Here is a 13,613-nt window from a genome sequence, read left to right as displayed (position 1 = left end):
TGAGGTGGAGGATAAATATGGGGCTGAGGGATTGGAGCAGGGAGCAGGGATTCATATTTCTAGATCATTGGGACCTCTTTTGGGGCAGGTGTGACCTGTACAAAAAGGACGGGTTGTACTTGAATTCCGGGGGACCAATATCCTTGTGGGAAGGTTTGCTAAGGCTACTGGGGAGAGTTTAAACTAGAATTGTTGGGGTATGGGAACCAAACTGAAGAGACTGGGGAAGAGGAGGTTAGTTCATAAATAGAGAAAGCTTGTAGACAGTGCGAGAGGGAGGATAGGCAGGTGATAGAGAAGGGATGCGCTCAGACCAAAGGTTTGAGATGCATCTATTTTAACACATGGAGTGTACTTAGAGATATGATGTGGTGGCCATTATATATCTGAGCGCATATGACTTGGATGGCTCAGGGACAGGAATGGTTACTTCAAGTGCTGGGTTTTAGATGTTTCAGAAAGGACAAGGAGGGAGGCAAAGAGGTGGGGGCGTGGCACTGTTGTTCAGAGGTAGTGTCACGGCTGCAGAAAAGGTGGACACCATGGAGGGATTGTCTACGGAATCTCTGTGGGTGGAGGGTAGGAACAGGAAAGGGTCAATAACTTTACTGGGTGTTTTTTAACGGTCCCGCAATAGTAACAGGGATATCGAGGAGGAGATAGGGAAACAGATCCTGGAAATGTGTAATAATAACAGAGTTGTTGTGATGGGAGATCTCAGTTTCCCAAATATCGATTGGCATCTTCCTAGAGCAAGGGGTTTAGATGGGGAGGAGTTTGTTAGGTGTGTTCAGGAAGGTTTCTTGACACAATATGTAGATAAGCCTACAAGAGGAGAGGCTGTACTTGATTTGGTATTGGGAAATGCACCTGGTCAGGTGTCAGATCTCTCAGTGGGAGAGCATTTTGGAGATAGTGATCATAATTCTATTTCTTTCACAATAGCATTGCAGTGAGATAGGAACAGACAAGTTAGAAAGGCATTTAATTGGAGTAAGGGGAATTATGAGGCTATCAGGCAGAAAATTGGAAGTATGAATTGGAAACAAATGTTCTCAGGGAAAAGTAAGGAAGAAAAGTGGCAAATATTCATGGGATACTTGTGTGGAGTTCTGCATAGGTACGTTCCAATGAGACAGGGAAGTTATGGTAGGGTACATGAACTATGATGTACAAAGGCTGTAATAAATATAGTCAAGAAGAAAAGAAAAGCTTACAAAAGATTCAGAGAGCTAGATAATGTTAGAGATCTAGAATATTATAAGGCTAATAGGAAGGAGCTTAAGAAGGAAATTAGGAGCGCCAGAAGGGGACGTGAAAAGGCCTTGGCAAGCAAGATTAAGGAGAACCCCAAGGCATTCTGCACATATGTGAAGAGCAAGAGGATAAGATGTGAAAGAATAGGACCTATCAGGTGTGACAGTGGGAAAGTTTGTATGGAACCAGAGGAAATAGCAGAGATACTTAATGAGTATGTTGCTTCAGTATTCGCTAAGGAATTGGATCTTGGTGATTGTAGTGATGATTTACAACAGACTGAAAAGTTGAGCATGTTGATATTAAGAAAGGGGATGTGCTGGAGCTTTTGGAAAGCATCAAGTTGGATAAGTCATCGGGACCGGATGGGATGTACCCCAGGCTACTCTGGGAGGTGAGGGCGGAGATTGCTGAGCCTCTGGCGATGATCTTTGAATATTCAATGGGGACGGGAGAGGTTCTGGAGGATTGGAGGGTTGCAGATGTTGTTCCTTTACTCAAGAAAGGGAGAAGAGATAGCCCAGGAAATTATAGACCAATGGGTCTTTACTCAATGGTTGGTAAGTTGCTGGAGAAGATCCTGAGAAGCAGGATTTATGAACATTATGAACATTTGGGGAGGTATAATATGATTAGGAATAGTCAGCATGGCTTTGTCAAGAGCAGGTTGTGCCTAATGAGATAGATAGATAGATAGATAGATAGATAGATAGATAGATAGATAGATAGATAGATAGATAGATAGATAGATAGATAGATACTTTATTCATCCCCATGGGGAAATTCAACATTTTTTCTAATGTCCCATACACTTATTGTAGCAAAACTAATTACATACAATACTTAACTCAGTATAAATATGATATGCATCTAAAATCACCCTCTCAAAAGGCATTAATAAATAGCTTTTAAAAAGTTCTTAAATAGTTTACTAAAATACATTGAGTGGTAACTTAAGCTCAGTCCTAACCCTGGCACTTTAACATATCTTACCCCTGGCGGTTGAATTGTAAAGCCGAATGGCATTGGGGAGTAATGATCTCTTCATCCTGTCTGAGGAGCATTGCATCGATAGCAACCTGCCGCTGAAGCTGCTTCTCTGTCTCTGGATGGTGCTATGCAGAGGATGTTCAGGGTTTTCCATGATTGACCGTAGCCTACTCAGCGCCCTTTGCTCTGCTACCGATGTCATACTCTCCAGTTCTGTGCCCACACAGAGCCCGCCTTCCTTACCAGCTTATTAAGACGTGAGGTGTCCCTCTTCTTAATGCTGCCTCCCCAACACGCCACCACAAAGAAGAGGGCACTCTCCACAACTGACCTATAGAACATCTTCAGCATTTCTGAAATTTCTGAGGATGTGACTGAACACATTGATGAAGGAAGAGCAGCAGATGTAGTGTATATGGATTTCAGCAAGGCATTTGATAAGGTACCCCAAGCAAGGCTTATTGAGAAAGTAAGGAGGCATGGGATCCAAAGGGACATTGCTTTGTGGATCCAGAACTGGCTTGCCCACAGAGGGAAAAGAGTGGTTGTAGACGGGTCATATTCTGCATGGAGGTCAGTCACCAGTAGAGTACTTCAGGGATATGTTCTGGGACCCATACTTTTCGTGATTTTTACAAATAACCTGGATGAGGAATTGGAGTGATGGGTTAGTAAGTTTGTTGATGACACAAAGGTTGGAGGTGTTGTGGATAGTGTGGAGGGCTGTCAGAGGTTAGAGAGGCAGATTGATAGGATGAAAAACTGGGCTGAGAAGTGGCAGATGGAGTTCAACTCAGATAAGTGTGAAGTGGTTCATTTTGGGACTTCAAATATGATTGCAGAATATAGTATTAATGGTAAGACAGTGTGGAGGATCAGCGGGATCTTGGGGTCCGAGTCCATAAAATGCTCAAAGCAGCTGCGCAGGTTGACTCTGCAGTTAAGAAGGCATATGGTGCATTGGCCTTCATCAATCGTGGAATTGAATTTAGGAGCTGAGAGGTAATGTTGCAGCTATATAGGACCCTGGTCAGACCCCACTTGGAGTACTGTGCTCAGTTTTGGTCACCTCACTACAGGAAGGATGTGGAAGCATTAGAAAGGGTGCAGAGGAGATTTACAAGGATGTTGCCTGGATTAGGGAGCATTCCTAATGAGAATAGGTTGAGTGAACTCAGTCTTTTCTCCTTGGAGTGACGGAGGATGACTGGTGACCTGATAGAGGTGTATAAGATGATGAGAGGCATTGATCGTGTGGATAGTCAGAGGCTTTTTCCCAGGGCTGAAATGGTTGCCACAAGAGGACACATGTTTAAGGTGCTGGGGAGTAGGTACAGAGGAGATGTCAGGGGTAGGTTTTTTACTCAGAGAGTGGTGAGTGCATGGACAGGGCTGCCGGCAATGGTGGTGGAGGCGGATACGATAAGGTTTTTTAAGAGACTTTTGGATAGGTACATGGAGCTTAGAAAAGAGGAGGGCTATAGGTAAGCCTGGTGATTTCTAAGGTAGGGACATGTTTGGCATAACTTTGGGGGCTGAAGGGCCTGTATTGTGCTGTAGGTTTTCTATGTTTCTCCAGTGCTGCTGAAGGGTTTTGGCCCAAAATGTCAACTGTACTCTTTTCCATAGATGTTGCCTGGCCTGCTGAGTTCCTCCAACATTTTGAGTGTTTTGCTTTTTCCACTGAGGTTCAATGGGACTACAACTGGAGGTCATAGTTTGAGGGTGAAAGGTGAGAAGGTTAAGGGGAACATGAGTGGAATCTTCTGCATACAGAGGGTGGCAAGAGTGTGTAATGAGCTGCCAGTGCACGTGGTACAGATGAGCAGAAGTTCAACATTGAAGTGAAGTTTGAATTGTATGAGGAGTACAGAGGGCTAAGTATTATTAACAGTTTTTGGTCCCATATCTCAGAAAGGATGTGTTGTCATTGGAGGGAGTCCAGATGAGGTACACGAAGATGATTTCAGGAATGAAGAGGTTAACATATGAGGAGCGTTTGGCAGCTTTAGGCCTGTACTCACTGGAATTTCAAAGAATTAGAGGGGCACTTCATTGAAACTGACTGAATGTTGAAAGGACTAGATTGGGTGGATATGGAGAAGATGTTTCCTATGGTGTGGTATTGAGAGCTAGAGGGCACAGACTCAAGATTGAGGGGTGACCCTTTAGAACTGAGGTAAGGAGAAGTTTTTTTTTAGCCAGTGAGTAGTAAATCTGCGGAATGCTCTGCCACAACTTTTGAATTCCCTATCAGCACCACTATCCTCTTCTCTTCCTTCCCTTCTGAACCACAGAGCTAGAATTAATGCCAGAGATCTGTTCACTGCAGCTTATCTATAGGTCATTTTCCTGCCAAACGAATTCAAAGTGGTGACAGAGGGGAGTGGCCACAATGGTCTGTATATTATTTTCTTGAGAAAGTTGCAGAATGAGTGGTAGCCTCATTGAAAATGGAAATTTCCTTGTAGATTCGTTAAGCTGGAAGGAAGGTAAATATTTTGCCTGGCTGTGGAATCTTTGAGCTTTAGGTCAACAATATCAGAATAAGAGGTGACCTAAGTGAGCTGCAAAGTAATTTCTTCACGCAGATGACAGTGAACTTGGAATGATCAATTCAGGCACTTGAAAATTAATATAGAACATAGCACATGAACAAAATGAAGATGATCTGCCATGAACTTGATAAAGAACAGAGAGAAACAAGAGAAACACAGAGGTAGATCCTGGAATCTGAAGCAAAATTCAATGTGTCGAGCAGAATCAGCATGGAGAAAGGAACTGTCAACATTTTGGATTAGGAGTCTGCATCAGGTCTGAGAGGGGTAATAGCCAGTACAAAAAAGAGATGGAGAGAGGTGAGACATGGGCCAGTGATTTTTGGTGGGCCAAGGAGAGGTGAGGACCCAGATAAAGGAATGGGAGAGACCAGGGTAAAGTTTGGAGACAGAGACAGGTGGGTGATGGTGGAAGCAGGAAATGTGAAAGGAAGCAAAGAATAGTGTGGATGGAGCCAAGTTAGGGGTGGGGAGGGTGAAGATGAAGCTGAAGGGTGGCAGATGATAACTGGGTACCCAAAGGCTGTAGATGATGGTGCCTGATAATTAAGGAAGGTAACAATGAGAACCATTATAGAAAGGGGTCAAAGGCATATGGGGAACCAGGTTTGGTGATCCTATGGGTGAAGTGTATGTGTGGTAGTTGGGTTGAATTTGAACAAAGAAGTGAATAAAATGGTCTATAGGTGTTGGAGCTATGAACAGACATAGAGGAATGGAATCAAAGGGTTTAATGACAAAGGTTCAAAAATTCATTTATTATCAAAGCATGTATGCAGTACACAACTCTGAAAAACATCTTTTCTAAATAGCCACGAAACAAAGAAAACTATGGAAGTCATTTGAAGAAAAACATCAACCCCCGCAAAAAAAATATAAATCGCACAATAGCAACAAGAACATCACCTACCCCCCCATACCGAAAATAAATCATGAAAATGGCAAGAACATCAAACCTCAAACCACAAACCTACCTCACACAAAAAAAATCATGTCAAACGGCAACAAGTCAGGACATGTAAAAACACAGAAGATAATAAAAAACATATAACTGAAAGAGTCCATTTTGAACTCTGGTTCACAGTCCAACCATAAATTGCAGAACTTTGGCAACATCCTTCAACAGCTTCGAGGGAGAGAGAGAGACACCACTGGAACATAAAGGCTTTCCTTTGGGAACAGTGAACAAGAAGTCTGTCACACACAGGCACTTATCCAGCATTAACGAGCAAGCGATGGGTAGTTGACGCTGAATACTTGCTTGCCAATGCATTCGCCTCAATGTTCTTGAAGCTTTAATCAGCAAGTAATGGGGTCGATCATAGGTTCACTCCCCACCTCTAAGCTTTTTCACTTTGAGACTGCTTGCCTCCTGGAATTTTCTCGGAGACAGCAGAGATCTCTCAATTGATCTACAACCTGTAAATTGCAGACTCTAATATTACCAGAAACACATCTAAAATAAAAGATGTAAAAGAAGTGAAATGGATAGTTTAGTGGACTAAACTTGACAGGGTAGAGGAGAACCCATGAGGTGAGAATTACAAATATGTTCTTTCAAAGTCTGACTACCTGTTTTTGTTGGACACAGCAATGCCCACCAGGAGGCAGTACAGTACATGAACTGAGGTTCAGATGATGCAGCTACTCCATGTGTTGGTGCTTTCACAGCTTCTTTCCTGAGAATCTTACAGCATGTTAAGTGCCTGAGCACTGAGCCATTGTGTCACGAGTACAGTTATACATAAATCTGAGACAGATGCCATTCCAAAATACCGGAGTCTGCACCATCAACTACACATTTATACTAATCTTATAGTATTCCCTTTGCTTGAATCCTCCCTACAGTCCATCAACTTCCCTCAGTTTCTACCATTCACCCACACACTAGGACTAATTTACAGTGGCCCGTTAATTTACCAACCAGCACATAATTGGGATGTGGGATTAAATTTGAGAACATGAGCCTTCAATCAGGGTTTCACCAGGGTCACTTGGCTCCAGATCTTATCACAAATTCGTTCTAAACATGAACATTGAAGCTGAATTCCAGTGACGTAAAACTTTAATTTTTCCCATTATACATGTTATGCAGGTTAACTTTGATATTATTCATCTAGTGAACTACATCAATAAGATATGATTAACATTATTGAGATGTGAGTAACTTCTCAATTTCACATTTGGGATGAGCAGGAATGAGATTAAGAATAGAAGAATGGTGGATTTTACCTTTAACATTACTGGCTTACGAATTTGTTCTGAAAACATATCTAATGTGCTTTACTCCATCCATCAAGGATTGCTCCACACAGATGTGATTGTGTGAAAATGGCCTCTCAGCAGCCTGTCAGAGAAAGCAATGACTACCCATCTTATCGCTGTGATCCAGACTCTCCGCAGTGACTGAACATCTGGATAAGGGTAGCACTTGAGCACAATTTTATGTCACAAGTCAGGAGGCTATTCTACATCAACATGGTCACCAACCTTTGACTTGCTTTGGCTCTTATGAACAAATCTAAGGTCTTGGTGAGTGTGCAAAGATTTGGTACAAATGATAAGGAATTGTTTTGTGAATCGACCTGTATGAAAAACCTGCATTTCATAATGGGAAGATTTAATGAAAATGTTCAAAATCACAAACGCTTTGAGAGAATGGATAGAGGGAGGTACCTTCCTGTGGTTGGTAGGTATGGAAGTATAATAACTGGGACAGATAAAGAGACTTTCTTTAATGGGGGAGCTGTTTCAGTTTGGAATGAATCGCTTGGAAGGACAGCAGAAGCAGATTAAATGGCAAGCTTTCAATAGAAACAAAACGTTGTCTCAAAAGCATCAGAGTTGTGAAGCACAAGTAGGAGAGTGGAAAGATGGACAGAGTGACACAGTTGGGGATAGAGCCAGGAGGAGAACTCTCTCAAGGAAGAGAGAGAATAAGTGAGCCATGATGGAATCGCTGAACAATGATATAACTAGCAACAGTATATTAGATAGATTTGTGTATTTTATGAGTCAAAATACACTGAAAGTCGGTGACATGTAGGTTGATGCAATTGAGTTTCACATAATCTGAACCAAAAAGCAGAGATGGGAAGTTGTAAATAGGGAACTGGAAGTGTAAGTTCTGGGGCCCAGGGATGAGTTACGGTGGGAGGGAATGACAGTTGAAGGAGTAAGTGTGAATGAGGAGAGCTGGAGTGGTGTTGCTGATGACGGGAGGGTTAAAGGGAAGTAGGAGGTGCCTGCCAGAGAATGCTGACATCTGGATCTAGATTCTGCAGAATTTCTTGTGTATCTTGTATCTAGTGTTTTCATAAATGGGCTGCTGACATTCAGTTTGTCCAAGAAATGTCCAAAATGGTTATAAAAAATAGTGTCAGAGGTCAAATCCTCTCAGTTCAGCAAAGTACCTCGGCCAGCCAGCAACTGCTTGCAAAAGGCTCTCTGTGGTGGTGATATGCAAACGGAACTGCAAGCACAAAGTGAAATGTGTTCTGCTGCTGGGATAATTGTGCAATCTCTTGTACTCTGACTAATGAAGGCTCAAAGAGAGTGTGGGGAGCACTTGCAAGGAGGAAGGAATAACTTGGCTCTACGGAGTATATTCACATAGCAGTGAAATCAAACAGTCAAATTTCTGGATCCAAAAACAAACTCACATCAGTCATATCTGTTTGTGTTGGGAAAAGGAAAGTCAATCAACTTTTTGCTACTTTCTTTTCTGCCATACTTCCCCTCTCCTCCTGAACCTTGCAACCCTGTCAAATGGCACTGTCTGAAGGTACAGCCTGGCCATCTCCAGTTTCTACCTCACTCAAGTGACCATTTGTCCCAGTGGAAAACACTGCAGTGCATATTAAACATGGAGTCATAGAACACTACAGCAGAGGAACAGGCCCTTCAGCCCACCTAGTCTGTACTGAACTATTAATCTGCCTAGTCCCATTGACATGCACCCTGATCATAGCCCTCCATACACCTTTCATCCATGTACCTATCAACATTTTTCTTAACTGTTAAAATTGACCCCCCCCCAAACAGAACTTTTCTGGCTGCTTGTTCCATACTCTTACCATGCTCTGAGTGAAGAAGAACCCCTTTATGTTCCCCTTAAACATTTCACATTCATCCTTAACCCATAGTGACCAGAGACCAAGGCGAGGATGTAAGGACCCAAGTGCTGGAGTACCTGAGATTAGATTTCAGACACAATATAAAGACTAAGATGAGGACAGGGTTCTAAACTAGATGCTAGATGAGAATCCAAAGTAGAGCTGACGGTTGAGCACTGAACCTCAGTTCAGATGCTTTCTAAATATTAAAATCCTGGTGCCAAAACATGGTCACTAATCATCAGGATGGGCCTGAATCTTTTAAAGGGGCCACACCAGTTATCCATATGCCGGATAGTCGGAGTGTATAAGCTCCGGAGCTGGTGCAGTCAGGTACCCATGACCTCTAGTTGTAGACTCAACCAACCTCAATGCATGCCTGCTTGCATTTACCTCATAATTAACCTCAATCAAATCTTCCCTCAATCTATTATATTCTAGGGAATAAAGATTCTAAGAGTCAAAGTATATTTATTATCAAAATACAGTATATGACCCTGAGATTCATCTTCTCCACAAACAACCATGAACCAAAGTGTTGGTATGTTATGTTGAAATTCTATAAGACATTAATATACTATTATGGAACTTTTTCAAGGAGTAAACATCAAACCTCCCCCATGCACAAAAGAAACACATAAATTGCACAATCAGCAACAAAAATATCAAGTGAGGCTTCTTGGCCTCAAGACCACATGCTTTGCTTGAAAATACCCCCAGAGACAGTGAAGTGCCAGATTGCTCAAATGGCCCAAAAACACACCACCTAAGTGTTGATCTCAGGCTCCAACAGTAGCAGAACCACATTTAATAGAAAAATATGTAAAAGAAGTGATAGAAGTAGTTTGTGAATCGTCTGGATGCTGCCCTTGATCACGTTGTCCACTGGCATTATCTTCTTTAGGATCAAACCTTTCCCTATAACCCAGGTCCTTGAGACCCAGCAACATCTCTGTAAATTTCCTGTACACTTTTTCAATCTTATTTACACATTTCCTGTAGGTAAGTGAGTAAATCTGCACACAATATTCCAAATTAGGTCTGGGCAATGATTTATAGAACTTCAACATTACATACTTGTACTTACTACATTAATTTATGAAGGCCAATCTATCAAAAGTTTCTTTATGACCCTAACTACCTATGGCACCACTTTTAAGGAATTATGGAACTATATTCTCAGATCCCTCTGTTCTACCACAATCCTCAGTGCCCGACCCTTCACCATGTAAGACCTATGCTGACTGGTCCGCCCGACATTCAATATCACACGTTTGTCTGCATTCAATTCTATCTGCCATTTTTCAGCCAATTTTTCCAACTGGTTCATATTCTGCCACAAGCTTCGTTGCTTGCTGTACACTACAGCCCAATCTTGGTGTCATCTGCAAACTTGCTGATCCAGTTTGCCACATTATCATCCAAATCATTGATACAGTCGACAAGCTACAATGGACCCAGCACTGATCCTTGAAGCACCCCACTAGTCTCAAGCTTTCAGTCAGCAAGTCAGCCACCCACAACTACTTGCTAGCTTCTTGCATGAAGCTAATGTCCAATCCAATTTCGTACTTCATCTTGAATGCCAAGCGATTGAACTTCTTGACCTTGTCAAAGGTCTTGCTAAAGTCCATGTAGACACCATCCACTGCCTTACATTCATCAACTCTATAAGACTGGTTAGCTATGACTTACCACACACATATTGACTATCCTTAATCAGTCCCTGTCTATCCAAATACTCATATATCTAGAATATCTTCCAGTAACTTTCCTACTAATGATGCCCAGCTCACCAGCCTATAATTTCCTGGTTTACTTTTAGGGCCTTTCTTAAACAGTGGAACAACATTATCAATCCTCCAATACTCCAGTACCTTACCTGTCACTAAAGATGTTTTAAATATCTCTACTAGGGCCCTTGCAATTTCTTTTTACTATTAATATATCTGTAGAAACCCTCGGGGTTCTCCTTCACTCTGTCTGCTCGAGCAGCCTCTTTTACCCCTCCTAAATTCCTTCTGAAGTGTTATCCTGTATTTCTTACAGTCCTCAAGTACCTAATTTGTTCTTGTCTGCCTATATCTGTTATACACCTTCTTTTTCTTAAACCAGGTCTCAATATCTCTTAAAAACCAAGGTTCCATAAATCTGCTACCACTGCCTTTTATTCTGACAAACTCGGTACTTTCAATATTTGACTTTTGAAAGCCTTCCACTTACCAAGCATCCCTTTGCCATAAAACAATCTATCCAGACCACACTTGGACAGTCCTTGGGTGGGAAAGACTTGGAGGAGAATAGGTCAAATGCAAGCAAATGCAATTAGTGTAGTTAAGCTGTAGGGTCGATATTGTTGGGAAGGCTGAACTATTTTTACCAAATCTACTCTTAATTGCATTCAGCCTATTCTCCTCCAAGCCTTTCCTATCCAAGGACTGTTCAAGCATCACTTAAAGATCATAATTGCATCTGCTTCTACCATATTGTTTCAGGTAACCAGCATCTTCTATGTAAAATACTTAGCTCTTAAATATTCTTTAAATTCCTCTCCCTGACCTTAAATCTATTTCCTTTTGTTCAAGATTCCATAGCCCTGTAAATAAGATTATATCTATCCTCTCATTCACTTATAACTTTATAAGTCTCTATAAAGTCATCTCTCAACCTTCAATGAGAGTAAAGCAGGCCTGTCCACTCTCTCCTTGTAACTCTAGCCCACTAAGCCAGACAACATCCTGGTGAATTTCTCCTGCATTCTCTCTATTGTTCTGTAATGTGGCATCCAGAAATATGCACAATAGTCCAATGAAATATAATCAATGTTTTGTACAACTGTAACATGGCATCCAAACTTGTACACTCAATACCTCAGCCTATGAACATGTGCATGCAAATACTTACAAGGGGTCCTGGGGTAAAGGTACCAAAGAGAAGTTGTATTAAGAAAACATACAGATTTCCCGGTGGTCTGGAATCAGTCGTGATTAAGATGTGCTTCCTGCAGTCACACAAGGAATCATCCTAGAGTCTCAACAAAAGCGGTCTGATGTGCTGAGCAGTCAGAAGTGAGCCATTACATCAATTAACTAGCAAAACATGTAGGGTTCACTCACAGTTTCACTGTCCTCTGGGTATAGAAGGTACTGCTGTTATTGCCAGAACAGAGAAGTCCCTTTGACTGACCATTATGAAAATTCGATCTACTCCCATCTGTCTGCATATAATCATTATCTCTCTGGTTCACATGTGCGGCTAAATGTACCACAATCACCACCTCTGGTTCACCACCTCTCCTGGCAGCACTTTCAAGATACTCACTGTTTGTTCAAAAAACTTGCCCCACAATCACTTTTAAAGTTTTCCCGATCATCATAAAACTATGCCCTTTGGTATTTGACATCTACACCCAGGAAAAAGACTTTGTTCTATGTATGCCTCTCGTAACATGATGAACTTCCGTCAGGTCTCCATTCAGCATGCAATGCTCAAGGGGAGACAACCCAGTGATAATTAACAAATAATTTCTAAGCATTTACACTAACACATTTCCCAGACAATATACATGCCGTGTAAATTCAATTTATTCCAATTCCAATGACAAAATAGGATCAAATAGTTTTTAAACTTACAATTCAGTCTAAAAATTTCTTGTATTCATAAATGAGATTTTACAGTTCAAATTGACCACTTTGTGAATGCTTTACAATAGGATACAATCAAAATGAGAGGGAGAACTGCTTAAGGTGGCCTGTGAACAGCAGCTGCCTGAGAGCTGTGGGCTTCACAGAGACTACTCAGATCAGCATTCATTGTCTCCCAGTCACTTACACTATTGTACATATGAAAAGGTTGCTATTTTTAGTCCACAGGAGTGTTCAGACAGCTGGTGGAAACATTCACATATTAAATAAAAATTGTGGAACATGGAGTATGCAGAAATGCCGTGATCTTGGAATGAGGTGCTAGAGAAAAAATATGAAAACAATAATAAAAAAAATAAAAGGGAGCATGAAAGAATGAAGAGAGAAAAGAAAGCCTGAAAGAAGCAGAGTAAGGACATAAACATTCACACCATAGATTGCAGAGCCTTGTCAAAGTCTAATTATCTAATATATTTTAAGAGGAAAGGAAGGAATGATTTCTTAAACAGATGAGGCAATGGGAATTTTATACTTATGAGACTGACAACGAGAGGAAGTTCAAACACGAACATTAATCATTCATACAGAAAAAAGTACTAATGTTACATGTCTAAAAATGGTAAAACACTGTTACAGATTAATATTTCTGAGATCAATTTCACTTAACATACCAAGCATAAGGTAGCTATATCCCAGTTGCATGGTGTTCTCAAAAGTGTTGAAATGTAACTGTTCAGTGGTAATTTCACTCAGGCACTGTTCTCTTCCTTTTCATACTACTGAGATCATTTAGCAAAACTTCAACAGATGAAGTCACAGACACACCCAAATGGGGGAGGAGAGAAACCCAGCTTTGGCCTGCCTCCCATGCTCCACAACCTATTAATCCACTGACTTTAAATCTACGTATGAATTCAAATCTGGAGTATATCCTTGAGATCCTACAACATCTGATTCTACTCATATGCTCCGAATTCTGGAAATGCTTTGTTGGCAATGCCTATTTTCCAAGTCTGCTTATTGCATGATAGATGATTGATGAGATATGT

General features: G+C 41.3%; 1 protein-coding gene across 2 annotated transcripts in view; it reads right to left on the bottom strand.

Annotated features, from left to right (window-relative positions):
- Positions 1-13,367, bottom strand: part of LOC140740067 (adhesion G protein-coupled receptor E5-like) — a 111,550-nt gene extending 98,183 nt beyond the window's left edge. For both annotated transcript variants that reach the window (XM_073068927.1, XM_073068928.1), the window contains exon 1: positions 13,236-13,367. In XM_073068927.1, the coding sequence (XP_072925028.1) occupies positions 13,236-13,266 (31 nt within the window). In that variant the 5' untranslated portion in view covers positions 13,267-13,367. The remainder of the gene's footprint in view (positions 1-13,235) is intronic.
- Between the last annotated feature and the right edge of the window lie 246 nt (positions 13,368-13,613).

Source organism: Hemitrygon akajei, chromosome 16, assembly GCF_048418815.1.
Source record: "Hemitrygon akajei chromosome 16, sHemAka1.3, whole genome shotgun sequence".
Taxonomy (NCBI): Eukaryota; Metazoa; Chordata; class Chondrichthyes; order Myliobatiformes; family Dasyatidae; genus Hemitrygon; species Hemitrygon akajei.
The sequence above is the reverse complement of the archived record's forward strand: the minus strand, read 5'-3'. Positions and strand labels throughout refer to the sequence as shown.